The sequence below is a fragment of the Cotesia glomerata genome, linkage group LG10 (assembly GCF_020080835.1).
Source record: "Cotesia glomerata isolate CgM1 linkage group LG10, MPM_Cglom_v2.3, whole genome shotgun sequence".
In the NCBI taxonomy this organism is placed as follows: domain Eukaryota; kingdom Metazoa; phylum Arthropoda; class Insecta; order Hymenoptera; family Braconidae; genus Cotesia; species Cotesia glomerata.
Window position 1 is genome coordinate 12245889 of NC_058167.1, and position 21713 is coordinate 12267601.

Consider the following 21713-nt stretch of genomic DNA (forward strand, 5'->3'; position numbering starts at 1 on the left):
ATCGAGCTGATCTTTAGCGCGTGTTATTACTAATTGCTTCACAGTTTCCAAGTTTGATGACGATATTTTGGGATAATGATTATTGTGATATAAATTACCGACAGCTTGGAGTGGTGACAAATTAGTAGGCGGTGAACTTTTGACTTGAAGTTAGGGTTACTAATTCTATTGTATTTTAAAGGACAGTATTTTAACGCTCGGTAATAGACAAGTGTGAAGTTTGGTGAGCTGGTCGTCGGATAAGTGAATCAATTCAAACAAGTAAATTAAGTATAATTTTTTTCGACAAAAAATACTCACTAATTTTTTTAACAATTAATAAAATTTAAAATTTTGTTGTGAAAAATAATTATTAACCGAAATAATTATATGAGAAAAACTATTCTTATTTTTTACACTGATAGAAGGATTTCTTAGCATTTAATAAAATTTCTTTGTATTTAAGAAATCATTTCTTAAACATCATTTCTTAGCATTTAAAAAATATTTTTTAGCATTTAAAAAATATTTCTTAGTATTTAAGAAATATTTCTTAGTATTTAAGAAATATTTCTTAGTATTTAAGAAATATTTTTTAAGTACAAAGAAATGATGTTTAAGAAATGATTTGATCCTATAGGATCAAAATTTTTTTTTCTTTTGAAAATATTTTTGTATGATAAGGGTAATTTAAAATTACTTTTACAGCGAAAAAATTTAAATAGAGGAAGCAATTCTGAGCTTAAAGTTTCTTTGGTAATTTTAAAAATTTTGAGTAGTTTTTGAGTTATTAAATTTTTTAATTGACCAATCAGATGCCAGTAAATATTATATTTATTAGAGGCCAATAAATATTTGATTTATTTTAAAAATTTCAACCATGTCAAAACATGAAATATAATTGGAGAATATTTTAATATCTATATTTGTTTACTATTTTTATTTATCAATGTTTTTATAATTATTTCTACTATTTATACATAGAAAAAAAAATTAATTTAAATAAAGAAAAAAATTCTTGAACCAAAAAAAATAATTTTGAAAAGTTTCACTGTCTTAAATCAAGACAAAAAATTCTTGAATCAAGTAAAATTTACTTAAACCAAGAAAAATTTTTTAAGAATTTTTTTTCTCAAATCAAGAAAATGAAGTTCTTCAAAATTATTTACTTGTTTCAGGTAAACTTTTTTTTTATTTAGTCCCCAACTATCAATTTTAATGAAGTTCTTGGTTTTTATATTCTTGATTAAAGATTTTTAATCTACAATTGATAAATAAGTACAACTCTCAGCCAATAAAATCAAATTATTGGATTAAATAATTTTGCTAATGTTTCCGAGGTCACTTGAAGTTTTTTATAGATTAAAAATTTTATATTACTTTACTATCGGAAGCAAAATATTAAAAACTGGTATTCTCAAAGCATGTGTTACTACAATGTTATTGTTAAGTTATTCAACGAAAAAAAAATGAAAATAAAAAATTTAGAGACTGAGTTAATTTAAAAGTGTTGAGACCGGCTGAGTAGAAGTTTTAATTTAATACTGTTAAATAGCTGGAATCAATATTACACCCCTTTACCTTTTAACATTTTTAACGTAGGTAGTTCCTCAGTTCACTATTGTATCGATTCCGGGCTGTTAATGTTAATTGTGGCTTTCATTGTGTTTCTGTAAATTATTTTTAGATATATATATATAATGTTTTACACGACATATGATGGGGAAATAAAAAGTGACTCACAGTCACAGCTACCTTTTTAAATACAATGACATTATTTTTAACGGTTGCTATTGTGAAACGTTTTTTTTGTTAATATTTAATTTAACTTCACCTGAATTTCGTGAGCCAAGTTTTTTAATCAGTTTAATTAAGTGAAATAATAAATTTTTATCGGTACAATTTAAATATCAATTAATTCAAAATTTTAATATTAATCAGCGTGTCATTTTATCGCGGTTTGATTTTTAATAAAAACGAATATGGCCGCGAGAGCAAATATCAAATCAAATAAGTATTTATTCTAAAATGTGCTTTTAAATGTGTTATTTATTTTATATGTATATTTGAAGTTAAAAAGTAATTTAGATTCACTGTTTACTGCGAAAACTATCAAGTACTTAAAGTGTACAATTTTTTTATTTTGACAGAAAAAATAAAAAAATTTATAGAGATTTTTTTTTTATAATTATTGTAAATTAAATTGAATATCACTGTTAATATGTCCGTTTAAATGAATGTAAATTTAATTTCAATAATGATAATTATATTTGTTTAATTAAAAAAAATTCGCTGTAATTAACAATCAAAAATTCTTAATGAAGCAATAATTCTTTGATTGAAAAATAAATATTTTTAATTAAAAAAAAAAATATTTGATACATTATAATACTTTTAATCAAAAATAATATTTTTTATAAAAAAATAGTAAATATTTCTTAATTTAAATTAAGATTTTTCATTTTCTTTTTTAAAAAATTTTCACACTTTTTGTTAGACTAAATATTTCCAACAACATAAAATTTTTTATTCTATTAAAAATTTTCTTAATCTTAAATCCCAAATAAGATTTTCCAATTATTTTATCTTTCATTAAAAGATCGCAAAAATTTTTTACTCAACGCAATAAATATCAAAATTTTCAAAATAAAATTTCCTTCTCACAATATTCACAATCACCAATTAATATACTTTAATCTGTAACAATTACCCTAACGCAAATAACAACCTAAAAAAATGTCTCACAATTTTTTACTTATCTGCCGACAATTACATTTGAGTCATAGAAATTGCATACACTGATAAAAACATCATTACACATCTATGTACTCATTACCAATACCAACTATTGCAACTATAATTGTTATCATTTTTTGTAGTCATTTTCGAGCAATGACTAATGCGTTACTGGAAATAGTAATCACCTAATTATGATTAAATGTTATTTTACAGCAGTAAAACTCATCAATTTAGCACATTAAAATATTTTATTTTTCCGCTCCACTTTATCCCCCCTTTTTTCCGAAAAAAAAAAAATAAATAAATAATTAATATTAAGCATTAAATTTTCACTTTATTTATTTATTTTCTTTCTACACGACCCAACAGCCAAATGGCCAATAACAGGGTCTTTGAATAATATTACACAAAGTTAAATACTGTATTGATTAACAATTTTTAAGTTAGACTAAGCGTATACAGTTAATTAGTAAGTTTATAGGTAATAGTAAATTAAACTTGTAATAGTATAATGTTTAAAAAATTGACAGTATTGAATTACAAAGTTTTTCTATGATTATTAGAGACAGGTAAGATTAACAACATTAACTAGTATTAGCAAAAATTATCTGAAATTATTTTAAGTTATCTAGGATTATCTAAAATTGTCTTATATCACATCCGGCCCAAAAAAACATTTTCTAAAAAATACTCCATAGCATTTTTGTTGATATTTAATTTAATACAAGGAACATTTCTATTCCAAAAATACAGTCTTACAATTTGTATTTTATTTACATTTGTATCCCAAAAAATAAAAAGGTGTGACCCTGTCAAGAGACGAAAAATTCAGCGCTTAATTCTGTTGTTGGCAGGTGTCCTTATATATATATATATATATATATATATATACGTTCTCGGACTCTCATACCCCTTGCTGTTTTTCTCAAGGCCTCGACCAACTAACCACTCGGTCTTTAGGTCTAACATCTAATACAACAAATAAAATTTATTTATCCTGGCATATAAAGTGTGATAGGATAACGTGTAACATATAGCACATAGCATGTTCTCCGCGGGGGTACTCCCAGACGTTTTTCTCAAGAGACTATGCCAGTTTTTCCATTGCACGATTCTAGTGACATCACCCCAGGGAACTTATGCTAACGTTGTCACCCATGTTGTTGTAGTCGTAACTCCCTCATCTATTTTATGTTTCACCTTAGCCTTGTACATAAACGTGTTTTTTAATGTAAATTTTTGAGTCAAAATTTGGAAACACACTAATAAGAAAGCGAGAATCCTTGATGTAAATTTTGTTTTTCTTTTTTTGCAGACGCATGTTTCCGACATGCAGAGTCTCGTTCAGCGACTTGAAGCCAGAAGCGCGTTACGCCGTACTTATGGACATTGTCCCAGTTGATGACAAACGCTACCGGTACGCTTATCACAGGAGTTCCTGGTTAGTCGCTGGAAAAGCTGATCCTCCTGCACCCGCGAGACTATATGTTCATCCTGACTCGCCGTTCACTGGGGAACAGCTGAGGAAACAGGTTGTGTCCTTTGAGAAAGTCAAACTCACCAACAACGACATGGACAAACACGGCCAGGTAATTTATTAATAATTTTAAATAAATCCGCGTGAAAAAAATTTTTCATCGGATAAATTCACTTCGAGAAGGATATTAATTATATTTGTAATTAAGAAAATTTTATCGAGTGAATTTTTTATTTTTATTATGGAATAAAAATAAAAAAATAGTTATTTTTTAAAAAATTACAAAATGCGTAGGTATATATATTCAGAAACTTTAAAAATTCATATATTTTTTCTTAGTTTGATATAACAAATAAATTTTAATATTTAAAAAAAAAAATTGCATCAATATTTTTTTTTGTAATTCAAAAAGTAGCATTTTTTGATAAATTTTCTCTATAATAATTTATTTGTTGAATTCTTAAAAATTGCCATGTTAATAAAAGGCTTTAAAAAAGAAAATAATTTTCATGAAAATTTGGTTCAATTTTCCAAAAGTCAAATTATTAAGAAAAATATAATTAAAATTTCCAAACTTAAACTTGAAATAAATTGTTTGAAGTTTTTGGTAGCAATTTTTTATCTAAAGCTTGTTTCAATTAATAAAAATTTATTTGAGTCTACACACACTGATAGAAGGATTTCTTAGCATTTAAGGAGATTTCTTTGTATTTAAGAAATCATTTCTTAAACATCATTTCTTAGTATTTAAAAAATATTCCTTAGTACTTAAGAAATATTTCTTAGTATTTACACAGTAAAAAATTTTGCGTCAATGCGTCAAAAAATTTTGTGTTAAAAATTTTTTTGTTAAATATTTAACACGTTTTGTGTTAATTTAACATAATAAATGTTAAATTTACATATAAAAGTGTTAAATATTTAACACAAAAATTTTTAACACAAAATTTTTTACTGTGTATAATATTTCTTAATATTTAAGAAATATTTCTTCAACACTAAGAAATATTTTTTAAGAAATGATTTCTTAAACACAAAGAAATCTTTTTAAATACTAAGAAATTCTTCTATCAGTGCAGAAAAAATAAATTTCTTGCGCTAAGAAAATTTTGAAAAAGACAAAAGTTAATTTGGAGCAAGAAGAAATTTTCTTGACTCAAGAAAATTTTCTTGGCTCAAAAAACTATGACTTAATTCAAGAAATTTTCAACCTAACTTAATATTTTCATGAGCCAAGAAAATTTACACTCCATTCAAGAATTTTTTTTTTTCAGTGTAAAAACTCCGTACTCGTATAATTTTGAAATTTAAATCCATACTCACTTTGCAATTACTTCACTGGAAAAAAACTTCAGATTTACTCCGTACGCAGAGTGTTTTTTTTGCCCTCGATTTTTAACATTGTATATAACATCAGGACATATCAGAAAATTTTTTCATGAGTTTAGTCGATATTAAGTAGAACCAAAGTTCTAAGAACCGGTTTTCATTTCCACCTGCTCAATTTAAAATTCTATCGTTATTATTATCGTCATTGTTATTATTAATATCAGCATTTTTATCAATGAAAATATGTAAAAGGGAGTAAACCGAGCACTATAATATCTGGAGATTATGCTCGTAATGTAAAATCGGGAACAAGCTGATGTGAATAGGATTGTCGTAGGTGTAGGTGTTTTCAAGTTGACACCCAGCCAGTTAGCACGGTGCATTAAGTGTCTATACCTATAAGCCAATAAATTGAATGAATGTTTGCCCGGAGCTTTTGTCATGAGCATCGAGCCCACGCCCGCTTGCTTTCTTTTCTCTCCTCGCTACTTATGTGTATAAGTGTGTTTTATATTGTACACACACATATATCAGGATCCTTTTCATCCGAATCAGCTTACCTCTTTCTCACATCCTCATGCACGTGATAATATTTTATAACCCGTGTTAGTGGTAGTCATCAACTGTATGAATTATGCCTATGTATCATCATAAGTAGCTACGGTTGATGATACACACCTACGGATCACCACCAAGTGATTAAGATAGTAAACTTAGATACTTTTATGTATATATCCTTTTCACCGAAAAAATTTTCATTTTTTATTATTTTTTGGTCGTTGTTCTTTAAGATTAGTTTTTGCAAATTTTATTTAATAAATTACTTTTTTAAAATTATGTCTAAAAGAATTTTAGTCAATAAGAATATTTCAAAAATTTGGCACAGTAATTTTTAAATAAAAAATCTAAGTATGAAATTTTCAAACAATAATGTTTTTATAACTTGTAAATTAATGAGATTGAATTAAAAATTTATTCACATTTTTTTTTTTAAAGATTGTGTTGAATATTTAAAATTTTTAAATTCTTTCACATGTTTCCAAAAAAATTTTTTTTATACTAAATTTTAATTTTTAAACTCAAATAATTTTTTTTTATAAAAAAATTGAGTTAATTAATGCAAGCTTGAAATTTATTTACTCAAAAAAGATTTTAAAAATTTCTTCCCAAACATAATTACCTAGATTTCAAAATTTATTAAAAAAATCATATCATTGTTTATATTTAAAAAATTGACTAAATTACTTCAGTCCGATATCAAATTAATCTTACAAAAGATATTGTTGTGAAAAACAGCCAAAATTTTGACTTTTTCAATACTTTACATTGAAAAGTGTAAAAGAAACAAAAAAATAACTGAGAATAAATTATTTAAAGTTATATTACTTTCTTTAAATTCTAAAATATTGAAATATTCAAAAAACTCAAAATTATAAGACCATCTGAATTTTGAAATAAATTTATTTTTTTGCACTTTGAAAAAGGAAACTCGTTTTAAATTAGAGTGGTATGATTTATAAGTCATTTTTTACCTGAAAAAAATTAATTATTGAAACAGAATAATCATTTTTGTGGCTAAAAACAAAAATTCAAATTTAAAAGTTCTAAAAAATTCAAATTTTGACATCACAAAGTAAATAAATTTTTTTTTTCGCACTATTGAAGAAAATTAAAGTCATTTTCAACCAAAAAAGTTGATTTTTGAAGGAGCAAATTTTTGTGCAAAAAAATTCTTGCATATTTAGAATATAATTCACATATTAAAAATAAAAAATACAAGCCGATAAACAGCGAAACCAGTAAAATAAGTATGTACACCATTGGTAGAGTAAAGTTGGAGCCACGTAATGCCAGTCAAGTATCTCAAGAGTAAATGAGAGACATACTCAAGTGGTATAGCATATAATAGTTCTCGCTGTATAGATTATTGTATATAGACTCAACCGCGTGTATGGTATCATATAGAATAATAATAATAACAATACTACTACTACTAATAATAATAATACTACTACCGATGAAAATGAGCATTCCTTTTGCTATGCATAGTGCCCATGCCACTATTTCATCGTGCTCGTATGACGTGATATTATAAAGTATGATGTGTATATAAGAGTTTTTAAAAAAAAAAAAAAAAAAAAAAAAAAAATAAAAAAAAGTGAATATGAAGGACCCCCGTCTGTGAATTGCTACTACGTGGTGGTCCAAAACCCAACTGTCTGATGGCGAGGATAAAAGTCTGTTTCATACCTGATGGAATTTATTTTTTTTATTTGACTCTGATATTCACACTATGCATGTACATACGTACGTACCTTTTATTTTCATTGATATTTTTAACAAAATAAAATGAAATAAAATAAAATAATTTAACTTGGCACTTTGTAAGAGACGCTTCTCGTGTTACGTTTCACGTCTTGTTATGTATACTATATTTCTATGGAAAAATTAACGTTTGGTTAATAGTGAGTAAATTCTCACGGTTTTGAGTGTTACATTTCTTGGGGAGGCAGGAGTAATATGTTAAACGTAACAAGTAAAAGGTGAATACTAAAATTGATTATATTTTTTTTTGCGTGCATGAATGACAATTCATTGCAATGATATAAGAATTTATTTGTATCAAAAAATATTTGTTAATAGTTAACAAATTATTTATTAGAAACGACTTTTTAGTATTAAAGAAATATTTCTTAGCATTTAAAAAGATTTTTTGTATTTAAGGGGGGAAATACGTGTACAGGCTTAAAAAAATTCAATTTTTTTTTTTTTTTTTATAAATCACTTGTAAAACTATTCAAAAATATAGATTGAAAATTTCAAGTCAAAATTTCTATTCGTTCAAAAGTTATAAGCGATTTAGTAATTACTTTAATACTATTTTACATTAACTTTTTCTGTCACTTTTTTTTCAAACGCGTTTTTCTCGAAACGAGCTCTTTCAAAGCTGTGTGCAGTCTAGCTCAAAGAGTTTTAAACCAATCATCTTGCGATATGGCTTATAATTTTCTTTATACAATTACCTTGAATATGAACCTCAATCAAAAGAGATATTTTTATTTACACTATTTTTTTTTCAATAAACAATGTATGAAAAAGTGGTAAAAAATCACGACTTAATTTCACAGCCCTCTGAAAAATGCAAGTTTTTACTTTTTTTTGTGGAATTGAGGTTCATATGGAAGATATACATATAAATGAAGTAATTTTTCTGTGCCATTGATTTCAAATAAAAATTGTGGCTTCCATACTGCACACAGACTGCTAAGTCGGATGAGAACCTATGATGTGTAACAGCTGATATCTCCGCTATTTGTTAACTTATATTGTTGTTTAATACGAAAAAATACTCATAAATATATGTATTAAATAACCTGATAATTTCAATAAATAATATTAATTTTTTATACCTTAAAAAAATTAATGAAAATCAGCATGAAAACGGCCTTCTACACGTATTTCCCCCCTTAACAAATCTTATATTCATTTATTAAATATTAATAAATCTTTTTAAATACTAAGAAATATTTATTAAGGATTTAAAAGTGGTTTCTAATATATGATTTGTTAAATATTAACAAATATTTTTAACTATAAACAAATCATTCTATCAGTGTGCAAAATTTTGTTGAATTATTATAATTTATTTATGATTTTTCGGGTAGAAGTTAAAAGCTCAGAATACTTATTGATAATTGCTTGCGTATATGAAAGCCATAGATTGATCTTTGATGTTTGTATTTTGTATTCGCAACATTTAAGATACCGTACGTTTTATTGGTTTGTTATCAGGGTCACGTGGATAACCTTATTTCGCTGTAGTATATGCTTTGGCTTTAATAGTCGATTATGAGTACTCTAGTATTGTGAAATACTCTAAATCGATTGATTTATAACTCTTTAAATTATCACTTCCGCTCATTAAGGAGTTTAATTATATTTTGTGATATTTTTTTGTCGGGGAGTCTTTATCGTTTCTGAAAAATTGTCAATTAAAATTTTTAAGTTAGATTTGGAGTTCTTAATTTTTTTTTTAAGGAGGTATTGTGGCAAATAAAGACACCAATAGGTCATAGCTATTGGTTTCTTTCTCACGCATTAGTGCTGCCTCTCTTTACGGACTATCGCTCACTTACTTCCACTCACGTAAAATATCCAAAGTCGCTAATTTCAAACATTTTTTATAAAAAAATGAATACCACTCGTTTATGTTATTTTTTATAGAAAATACTTGTTATAACTTCAATTAAATATTTTCAGTTTTTCAAAAAAATTCGAAGAAAAGTTTGGTTGTTATTCAATAAAATGTTCACTCTAACTACGGTCAGGATAGGGAATACATGTTAGATGTACAATTTTTAATTGCTAATATTTCGAAAATTACCACCGCAAGGACTATTAAAAAAAATTTCTTCGTATAGAGGACACTTAGAAGTACGCGTATTAAAAAATTGAAGAATATTGTAAGAAAAGTGATTTTGCATAATACCTCCTTAATTCATTTAAGCTCAATAATAGGGTCACTGAGTAATACAGAGGTCTTACGAGAAATTAGATAGTAAAATGATTAATGGGAATTTTTTGACAGAGTATATTTATTGCCGACTACATTGTTGCTATCAATTATCATGTTGCTACATTGTTGCTATCATTTTTTTAGATAAATTAATATTAAGTGATTAATAAAGCGGGCCGTCCGAATTATTTTTTCAGTCAAATTTATCATTAATGACAAATTTATATACGAATTTTAAAATCGTTTATGCCTGTAGGGAATACAGGCGAACGATATTAAAAATTATTAGATAAATAATTAGTTAAAAAAATTCGTGCAATAGACTGGACAGCCAATAAAAAAAATTCAGATTAATTGATTGTTTTTTTTTTTTAAATTAGTAAAATTTTTTAGAATTTTTAAACTTATCGAGTAAATGTAGTTGAATAGTAATTTTTTATGCAAAAATTCAGCTATGAAATGAAAAATTCGTTGCAATTATTTTTGAATTTATATCAATTTTACAGAATTTAAATTTATTAAAAAATTAAAAATTTCGACGAAAATTTCAGCATTCAAAAAATGAAAGAAAAAATGAATTTTTAATATTGAAATTGACAAAACATAATAAGTATTAAAGAAAAATAAAAAATGAATATTTTTAAAAATTTATGTGTAAAATAAATGTTAGAGGCTAATTTCGTTAAATAAAAAACCCCTCAATTTGTATCCGAGTGTATGAGTTATGAAGTTTATAATGAATTGTCTGGTGTAAAAAAGCTAGCAATTTTTTTTCTCGCATTCTTTTAAAGAATTCTTGTTGTAGGTGTTTTATGTTTTAGTTATTTTTTGTTTATGTCTTTATCGATTTACATACACGACTGAAACTTGTGTTAGGCTTGTAAATGCGATAGCACGACGATACAAACCGTGTATTTTAAATATACATATATAATATAAATGTATGTGTACAGTGAGAGACCGGCCAAGCGTGTCGTGACAAGCTTCCTGGCAGAGGCCGAGGGTAAACGTCGCTTTTCTCGACAGCTTCTGGAATGAGGAGGACAGAGGAATATAAATATTATAAATAACAATAATTATCTCTGGAATTTTATCGAGTTGAGAAAATTAAGTGTGATTTGTTGTGTTATTAATTCTCCGGTTTTAGTCAACATAAAAATATTTTCGTACGGAGTAATTAATTACTCTCATTTTAAGTTTAGGTAAATTTTATATTATTTTGAGCAAATTTAGAAATGCATTTTATGTAATTTTCAATATTGAATTTAAAAAAAAAAATTTTATTTTCGACTTAAAAATTTTTTTCTTTTTTTGTCGAGAAAAAAATTTTTTTAAATATCAGTAAAAAATTTAAATGTTATAAAATGAAAAATTAAAAACTTGAAATAAAATTGACGTAAATAAATTTTAATTTTCTTATAAAATTAAAAAAAAAATAAGCTTGTTATTTTTTTCCAACATTTTTATTAAAAAATTATAATTACATAATTCCAAATTTATGATAAAATTATATTTGTTTCAAAATTGTAATTTTTTATAAAATTTATAATATAGATTACATTTTTTTTGCACTTGATTATAAAAAAAAAATAAGCTAAAAAATTGTAATTTTTTATTTAAAAAATTCTTCTATTAATTTTTTTTTTAAACAGACTTAAAAAGCGACAAAAAAATTTTCTTATCAGATAAATGAGTGTCATTACACCTGGAGGTCAAGGATGTACAGAAAAAAAAAATGATGAAAGTACCCAGTACAGTAGCAAATCGATATTTAATTGGTCTGCGTCTGGTAGACTCAAAACTTTTATATTAGTCTTCTCAGAGAGGATGACGGTGTATAAAAATGTAGTGATTGAAAAAGGTGTAGCAGGAGTAGAGCGCGTTAAAAAATATAATGTAGCGAAATAAAAAATCTAAACGAGTGAGTGGTTATAAATCGCGCGTGTAATGCCGCTATCAACGTGTATTACATGGATGGCGCGTTGTTTGATAAATCACCACATGCAAATCATGATCTTCAATACTTGGTAGCACCGATTACCACTGGATATATAAATATGATACTAGAATGTGTGTAATATTTCTTTTTTTAGAGAAAGTTTCTAATAGGCGTCAAATAGAGAAAGCAAAAAAAATAAACAACAATAATAATAGTAACTCTGTTTATGGACTTATATTTATTGAAATAAAAATGATAAATCAGGAGTACCTTGTCGCAATAAATATCCAATAATTATAAAATACTAATATTAAATTAAAAAAAAATTCAATACATAATTAGTTGAATTATAAAAAAAAATAATTTGCTTGATGATTTATGTGATTATTTACACTAATGAATATTTCTTAAGATACACTCGTGGCCTTTATATTAGTCAGCTACCGTAAGTCATTTGTATATGGCTGGCATCATCAGTAGCCACTCGTGTTTCTTGTTCATATTTGCACAGTCTTACCGAAATAAAAATAAAAAGGAATAATAAAAAAAATATATTTAAAATAGTAGTATAGGCGATAGCTCATAGGTGATTTTACTTCAAGGAATAAAGGAGGAAATCAAGAGAATTTGTTGTGTATACAAAATACATATACATATATATATAAAAAATATAAAATATTAATATATAAAAAGTCATGACGTTGGAAGAATTTACCGGATGTACTCGAGTACGATTATGATAATTTATCGTTCATATCTCGAAGACTAAAAATTCAAGGGGAAAAAAATATGTACCTATACTCGTGTATCGTGTATTTAATATATATTAATAATATCTGTATGTATGTGGATATGAATATACATTTATAGATGTATACACTTAACGCACCGGGCTTTTAAGTCAAGTAAGTCATCGAATTAAAGATAGCTATGACAGGTTTATCAGATGCCAAGAGGTTTTCTTTCTCTCTTCTCACCTACGTATAAATGTAAATTAGTTTTATCAAGTACGCGCACCTAAACCTGTGTGTGTGTTGTGGATATGGATGTGGTAAAATAAAAGAACAAGATCCTAAGGTGGCTGTTATGAGTCCCCAAAGCTTCAGGCCACCTGCGGGCCGTTAAACAGTTTCAACAGTTGCGGAGAATGCTTACAGCCGCTGTCATATTTTATATTAGCGATAATACATGTAACTTTTAGCTTTCCGTTCTGTTTTCTCATAACTCATTTATTTCATTTATTTTTTTTTTCAAAAATAATAATAATAATATCATGTAAGAATCGAGAGAAAATTTTCACTCCTATATAGTTATAACTCTGAGTACCGGAGTAAAGAAATAAAACAAGTACGGAGTTTTTTTTTCAGCGGAGTGGAAATGTTTTAGCTTAAACTAGTCTCAGATGCAAAATTGCTCAGAAGTACTTCAAATAATTTATCTCAATTTTTATTTTGTAAATATTAATTATGTTTTTCCAAAAATTTAACTTTTGGAACATTGAGCCAAATTTTCATAAAAATTTTTTTTTTTAGTCTTGTCAATAAATCCTATAATGTTAAAAGTTGAACAATAAATTATCTATATTATTAAGATAATAAGAAAAATATTGTGTACAGGGTAGTCATATGATAAAATCGGTTTTTTTAGTGAAATTTAGTATCATTGCAAAGGTCTTGACTTGAATTTGTGCCTTTTGGAGATTTCATATAATTCTCACCGATAGTAAATTTAGGCTGCATTCGAAAATGCTCTATTTCTAGATACATAATTAAGAAATGACCTTGTATCTTGTGAATTATTGATATTTTTAAAGATATAAGCTCACCCTGACATTACATTCATCAATACCTTTCATTTGAGTACCCACATCAATATTTCATATATTTATATATATTATATATATGTATATATGAAAAATATATCACAATGCATGTGGGTACTCAAATGAAAGCTCTTGATGAGTGTAACATCGGAATGAGCTTATATCTTTAAAAATGTCAATAGTTAAGAAAGTGCAGTGCAATTTAACATAATTAAGAAACTACCTTGTATCTTGTGAACTATTGATATTTTTAAAGATATAAGCTCACTCTGACATTACACTCATCAAGACCTTTCATTTGAGTACCCACATCAATTTTTCATATATTTTATATATTTATATATATTATATATATGTATATATGAAAAATATATCAAAATGCATGTGAGTACTCAAATAAAAGCTCTTGATGAGTGTAACATCAGGATGAGCTTATATCTTTAAAAACGTCAATAGTTAAGAAAGTACAGTGCAATTTAACAAAATTCATTATTTAATAAAGCAAAATTTGATTTATTTATAATTCACAAGTCACGGCAGTCACATAGTGACTGCAATATTGCTAGTTAATATTATTACGTTTAATTAAATACAATTAATTACTTTGATATTTTTGCAATTTACTGACCTAGGGCAATTTTAAAGATTTCTTAAAAAAAATTATTATAAAGAAATTATATATAAGAATTTAACTAAAAATAAATGATTATATTAATTTTTTAAATAAAAAAAAATTTTAACTTCGCAAATTTCTTAGTGTAATAATAAAATAATTATCCAAACTAACATTTTCCCACATTTCTAAGTTTATTACAGTTGACATTTTTAATTTTACCAAAGTGTTATTTCCGTAATTACATACACGTGATAGAAATAATAGTTATGTATCAACGCGAATTTCAAAAAGATATCAAATGTACAAACGATATTCCCGTATAATTCAAACTATTCCACGAAGAATTACACGTCAATAGTAAGATAGCAAAGTGTCCTATATATTTAACAAATTGGTTTGTACACATACGGGTTAAAAAAAGGAGTGAAAAAAAAAATTAAAAAAAAATCCTTCGGTTTGATGATTTGCACGCGCTCGAGTACACATCGTTTAGGACAGGAAATCGATCATGAAGTTGACTATCGGGTCGATCGCGTGTTCACTATAAAAGCGCGTGCTCGGTTCTCGTTTGGATCACGCGAGCTTGATTCAACGTTATACGTCTGAATACATCAATGCACTTTATGTGTGTGCACACACCGAAATGAACACATGTGAACATGTGTATTTATTTATAAATGTTTTATGCATATGCATTTGCGCATTGTTCATACAGGTACAAATATATATATATATTGAGTGAGTCCAAAAGTTAGATACTCTGATAACAATTTTGATATTATGCGTCGATATACAAACGCCGTAGACTATTTTTTGATGTATCCATCAACGTCGCGATTTTAATTTATGGATTACATAAATTAATTATCTTTTAGGATGTATGCGGTTATAATAATGCGTGTCGTGTTATGTGTGCATGAGCGAGTGAGAGACGAACCCGAACCGGGATGTAAAGTATATATATGTATATATATAGGTATGAGGGGGGGAAGAGTGAAGAGAGTGAGTAAGAGGTTGTGATATGATGTGAGATCAGCTAACCGTGTTTTAATTAACGTTTTTAATTAATACATAAGTGATGTGTGTGTTTTTTGTACTAATTGTTTTTTCTTTTTATCATTTTACAGATTGTACTTAACTCGATGCATCGGTATCAGCCCAGGATACACTTAGTTAAATGTCGTGCTAAAGATGAAGATAAAAATCACAAAATAACAGATCTTCAAAAAGAGGAACATAAGACTTTTATATTTCCTGAGTCTATTTTTACCGCTGTTACTGCTTATCAAAATCAGTTGGTAAGTTCAATTTAATTGTTTAATTTTGAATTATTTTGGTCATCTGGGTTATTGAAAGAAAGAAAATAACCAATTTTATTTTTCTTGTTTTCAAAAATATTCGATCAAAATTTCTTGTTATGAGATAAAAAGCATTAAGTACGTTTTTTTGACAATTAGTACACTGATGGAAAAACAATCTTGATTCAAGAAACATCTTTTCTTCAAAAGTTGATTTTTATTTCAAAATTTCTAGCTGTCTTAATTCAAGAAATAAACTCTTGAGACTAGATGTAGATATATTTCATTCAAGAATTTTTGTCTCCTGGTTCAAGATAGGCGATAAAATGATCCAAGATATTACCGACTTGTGTTAAGAATGGCTTTTTTTTGAGTCATTAATTTACTACGTGAATTTCTATAAATGTATGTAATAATATTTAATTATAATATCACTATATTTTCAAAATTATCTTAAATCGAAAATCTATAAAAAATTTTTTTATTTACTTCAATAACATCTTGAATAAAGAAATTATTATTTAAACCAAAAATTTAAAGTTTTTTAAACGATAATATTATTTTGGTTGAAAAACTTAAATGTATCGATTAAAGATAATATAGTTTTGAGTAAAGATACAAGACTTATCCAACGGAGACATACATTTCTTAAGTCAAGAAAATCTAAACCAAGACAAGAAATTCTTGAAGCAAAATAATCATTTGTCTTCCAAAATAAATTCTTAGATCAAGAAAATATCTCTTGAGTCAATATAAATTTTCTATCAGTGTATTTAACAACAAAAAAATGTCAAAATAACTTTGTTCTTTGCAATTAAAATTTTTAGTTTTTGATTTTAGTTATTTTATTAATTTGAAAATTTTTAATTTTAATTCGTTGATTATAAAATAATTTGATCATTAATTTTAAAAGTTCTTTGTTTATCATTTCATCATAGTACAAAAATAGAGTAATACATATTTTGTTTCTTATTATTTAATTTTTCCCGTTTCGTTTTGAACCCTTCAAATTGTTTTTAAGTTACTTATTTTAATGTTACATTCTTTTGGTTTTGTAATTGTTTATATTTAATTTGCGTGGCAAAAATTAAAAAAAAAACCACTAGATAAAGTAATCATTAATTCTTACTTGCACTAGTACTTAACTGTCTGATTTTCCGCCGTACAAACAGAAAGCTTAAACTATCTCTCGCCATCTATCGATCGTCGCGGAACTATTTCTTACCTTTGCAATACTTATTAGAAACCTGAATTTTGTATTCTCTTTTTTTCTCTTATAAAAACCCTGAAAAATTCTGTAACAGCGATAATAAACAAAATCCACAATTTCTTTGATTAAAATTTTTATTTTGTCTTTTTTCCAGATAACAAAATTGAAAATCGACAGCAATCCATTCGCCAAAGGTTTCCGCGACTCCTCGCGCCTCACAGACTTCGACCGGTAAGTAACCAAAACTCTTATTACAGTCGACGCTCTCTGTATTTGACCACATTCTTCCTCTGTATTTGACGATTTTACACAGCTCTTATGGACAAGGACGAGTCAAATACAGAGAATAGTCTTGTACGGGCGAGTCAAATACAGAGAGCGTTGACTGTATTTTCAGCTAAAACGTCCAATCTCCAATACGCCTCTTTCTTATTTTATTTTTGAACTTCTACACAATATGAACACCAAAAGAATGAATATTGAAAAAAGCAGCTGGAGTGCTGTCTATACATTCGTCTATAAACAAATAAAAAATTCCTGTCATAATTTAGTGTTCTCACGAACGGGTTTTACACGTATACTTTAAAAAGTCAATTGACTTCTTGACTCTCTATCTCCTGCGTAGCATGATGTTGCTGCCGATGATGGCCCTGAAAGAATAAGAACTCTGAGTAAGATAGAGAGATTCGATAAAACTCTTTATTTCCTATCATCATCATCATCATCATCATCAGGGCCCTCTCATCCTATTACCGTATATTTCCGACGAAACGTAACCCGCCCAAATTTCTCCTCCTCTTCTACAAATCAACACCTGTCGTCTATTCTACTTTTAATCTCCAAACTCAAAAATAAATATTCACCCAAAATTCTTCTTTTCCTCTCTCCTTTTCGTTGCCCAAAAAATCATTAACTCAAATCTAGTAAATTCCTTATTTATTTTGTGTCAATACTAAGGCAGAAGTCGAATGGCAAAATATAAAAATTTTTTAGAATACAACTTCACGCACATATCAAATGACAGTATAAAGATTGCACCGATAAATTACAGCATTTTGACAAGTTAGTGGTTTAATAACTCAATGCGCTAAAAAAACAATTTTTTTTTTCCTCCCAAAATACAAAGGATAATTGAACGAGTATTCTTACTGTAAGAAAACTGGTATAATCCTCACCGCAACAACAAGTTTAATCCTGGGACTAATACTCCATAGTATTATAGTATAGCAACATAATAGTGGGCGCCATTATTTTCTTAATTTTTACCTTGTGTTGGTAATTGTTATGCATAGAGCAGCTGTTTCTTAACGAATTTTTAAACGTTAAAAAAATATGCCCTTACACAGTTATCAAAATGTTGGTTAATATTTGCAATTCTTGATAAGCCATCAATTAAAAAAGAAAATAGGCCGTCATTGTAAGAACATATATCTGTGTCAATTAAGTGAGGTTAAGTTTACTTTACCTTAATTTTGTTATTTTGCTGACAGTAGAATAAAGCTTTGCTCCAATAAAAATACGTATTGCTGAAGGGATTAAACTTGGTACTTTTTTTACAAGAATACCAGAGTTTCTTCATCAAAGAAAAAAAATTACTTGCACAGAAAAAAAATGTTCTTGAATCAAGTATATAATTTTGAAGAACTTAATATTCTTGATTTGAGTAGAAAAATTCTTTGTTTAAGGAAATTTTACTTGATTCAAGAATGTTTCGTCTTGATTCAAGGCAATTACCCTCTTCAAAATTATATTCTTGGTTCAAGAATCTCTCTTGAATCGAGTTATTTTTTTTTTGTGTGGAGAAAAAATCTATTTTCTTCTATTTTAAAATTTAAAAACAAATTAAAAGCTTTGATCTTAAATTATTCTTGGCTTTGTACACTAATAATCTCATATGGCATTCATCGCCAGAGTCGTATGTCTGATAATACAAATGAGTGTTGATAGGCAAGGTATCAAAATTAGGTGTTCTAAATGTGTCATCACTATACTTAGTAGCTGATGTATTTGACCATATAATATTCAAATCCTCCATCAAATCTCAAAACAACCAAATTTCCAAATCCTGGACCATGACCTATTGAACCACAAAATTTCGTTCCAATCATGAATCTCACCCCTTGAATCTCCAAGAGCCCGATATCAAAGACCCTCAGTACGAATAAGGAATAAGGACAGGAACAGAATAAAATACAATATTGTAGTGAGGTGCTGCCGCGGATAACACGTAACTTTGGAGCATGCGCATTGCCTCCTTCTAAGCCGCGGCGTCGGCAAAGTTAATAAGAGAGCGGCCTTATATGCGGCAATACCGCGCATGCACCCGCCCACTTCACGCCGGCGCTGATAGATAGATGCCCCTCCGGCTATGAAAAGAAACAGGAGATACATACATACATATATATATTTCCCGAGCCTTTAGCTTAAGCTTTTGAGCGTATTTCTCTCCTTCTGTATCCTTGCAATCCTTTCTTTCTATTCGGTTCCCTCATTTGAAATCCTCTTCATTTGGGTTTCGCACGCTTTCATCCTGTTCCATTTCTTTAGTACCCTCCATCCCGAATTCTCCCCTTCCTTAAATATTATTATATTATTTAAGATTTTATTATTACTTTTTACTTTTTTATCCTTTTTATTCAAAGTGCTTACGCCCTCATATTCACCGATACAACCGAGCACAAGCAAAAGTACATGGCCAGTAGAGTAGACCGATCGTTCCCTGAGTGCAGCTTAAGGGCAAGGAGGGCAGAGCATTCATCTATATTAGCTTCGAGAGCAAGCGGCCTGTCATTATCGTAGCCGCCTTTTCAAGTCTCTTCTTGTCTTGTTTTTATTATTCTTGGTCTTCTTCTTCTTCTGGTCCCTCACATACGTCCAATCTCGACCAACACATCCACACGTTCAATGTGAGTGCAGACAACAGACAACAGACATTCTCAACTGATCCACCATCAACACATCTACTCACGGGCCCATTAGCACTTCGCATTACCTTTCCCCACATGCTCTATACCGTCAAAACAGAACGTTAACCAACATTTTTTTACCAAAACTACTCCTGGCTCCTTTGCCTGGGGTGAGAAAGCCGCGGGGTTACCTGCCGAGTGATCAAGCTCTACTAATAACTGCTGTTTAAAGGCTAATGCAAAATATCCTCATCCTTTGCTGACTCTTAAACATTTAACTCTCCACAGGCTTCTTTCTTACAGTCAATTGAAATTTCTGGATAACTGTTTCTTCAAAGATTTGAGATAAATGCGACATTCAAATCTTTCAGATGTGTGAATCTTATATTCTTTCACTTTTGGATCTAACATTAAATATCTACACTGAAAAAAAATTTTTTTCCACCTAGAATACTAAATTTTTTACTCGAGTTTTCTTGATTTAAAAAAACTGGTATTCTTAACCTTTAAATACCACGTTTTATTATAAGGCTAGTTTTTTGACAGTGAGAAAACTGTATTCTTATAGTTAAAAAACTTTCATATTTTAATCATAAGAATACCAATTTTTTATTCATAAGGAAACATTTCCTTGGTAGAAAAAAAACTTTTTTTTCAGTGTAATGAAATCTTGATTAGTGATCTTAAAATATCAAATTTGGGATTGAAAAAGATAACTCAGAAAAAAAAATTTACTTGAATCAAGTAAATAATTTTGAAGAACTTCTTCTTGATTTGCGTAAATTTTACTTGATTCGAGAATATTTCATCTTGATTCAAGACAATTAAACTCTTTAAAATTATTTTCTTGGCTCAAGAATTTTTGTCTTGGTTCAAATTAATTTTTTTTAGTGTATTGAGCTTAGAATAGTCGGAAAAAGCTGATACTTGGGACAATATCCGGAAAAAAATGATGCACTAAAAGTGAAGCTATGATTGCTTTTTAAGGATGCTATAATTTTGGAATCAGTTTTGTGATATAGAAATTGTTTTATTAGGTTGGGAATTTAATATCGGTTTTAGCGCATGCACAAACTAACCGAGCTAGTCAGCGAGTATAGGTTAAATTTATATTTGAGCATATTTAATCCTGAAATAATGATAAGGAAATTAGAAATATGGAATTTTATGCACTTGTAATTGATATAATGGTCATTGGAAATAATAAAAAATTTTTAAATACTTACTTCTTATAGTAGAGGTCAAGTTAATTCTATTTAAAATTTAAACCAAAAATTTTGATCCTCGTAAATTTATATTTCAAAACAAATACAACTTTTTTATGAATTGGAAAAAAAACAGTGAGTCAAATTTCATGATTTTTTTTTCTATGTAATAATATTGATAGAATTTATTACAAAAATAACACTAAATTTTTTTGTGTAGAAATTTAACTAGTAAAAAAAATATCATGCATTATCGTTAAAAAATTCAGATGATATTTTGATGAATTAATTATAAAAACGAAATTTCTTTCAAAGTATGAATTTAAAAAAAAAATTTTTTTTGACACTTACAATTTTTGTATCACTTGGTGAGATTTTTAAATCACTTTTACTCCATGTACAAATATTTTGAACATAGATCTAATGATTTTGAAAATTAGTGCATAAAAATTCGTTCAATTTCAAAAAATTTAGTTTAATTCACAGTTGATACAAATTTCCTCTGGATCATTAAAGGATTAACGTAGTTTTTTTTAATTAGATAAGAATTGACATTTTGACTCAAGTTTTAAATAAACTAATTCTGATCCAACATCAGTGATAATCTAATAATCATTTTGAGTTATTTTTGAGTTATTCCTCTGCTTGAAGTTGGCAAAAAATATGAGGATAATAAT

The 21713-nt window shown here is 27.4% G+C and overlaps 1 protein-coding gene and 1 long non-coding RNA gene across 2 annotated transcripts in view; both read left to right on the top strand.

Annotated features, from left to right (window-relative positions):
- The window catches only part of LOC123272673, a 94692-nt gene that overhangs the window by 24174 nt on the left and 48805 nt on the right, over positions 1–21713 (top strand). The window lies entirely within an intron of this gene.
- LOC123272672 (T-box transcription factor TBX20-like) overlaps positions 1–21713 on the top strand; it is a 50943-nt gene that overhangs the window by 18313 nt on the left and 10917 nt on the right. Inside the window, exons 3-5 of the mRNA XM_044739611.1 lie at positions 4034–4307; positions 15545–15715; positions 17080–17156. Coding sequence (XP_044595546.1) covers positions 4034–4307; positions 15545–15715; positions 17080–17156 — 522 coding nt within the window. The remainder of the gene's footprint in view (positions 1–4033; positions 4308–15544; positions 15716–17079; positions 17157–21713) is intronic.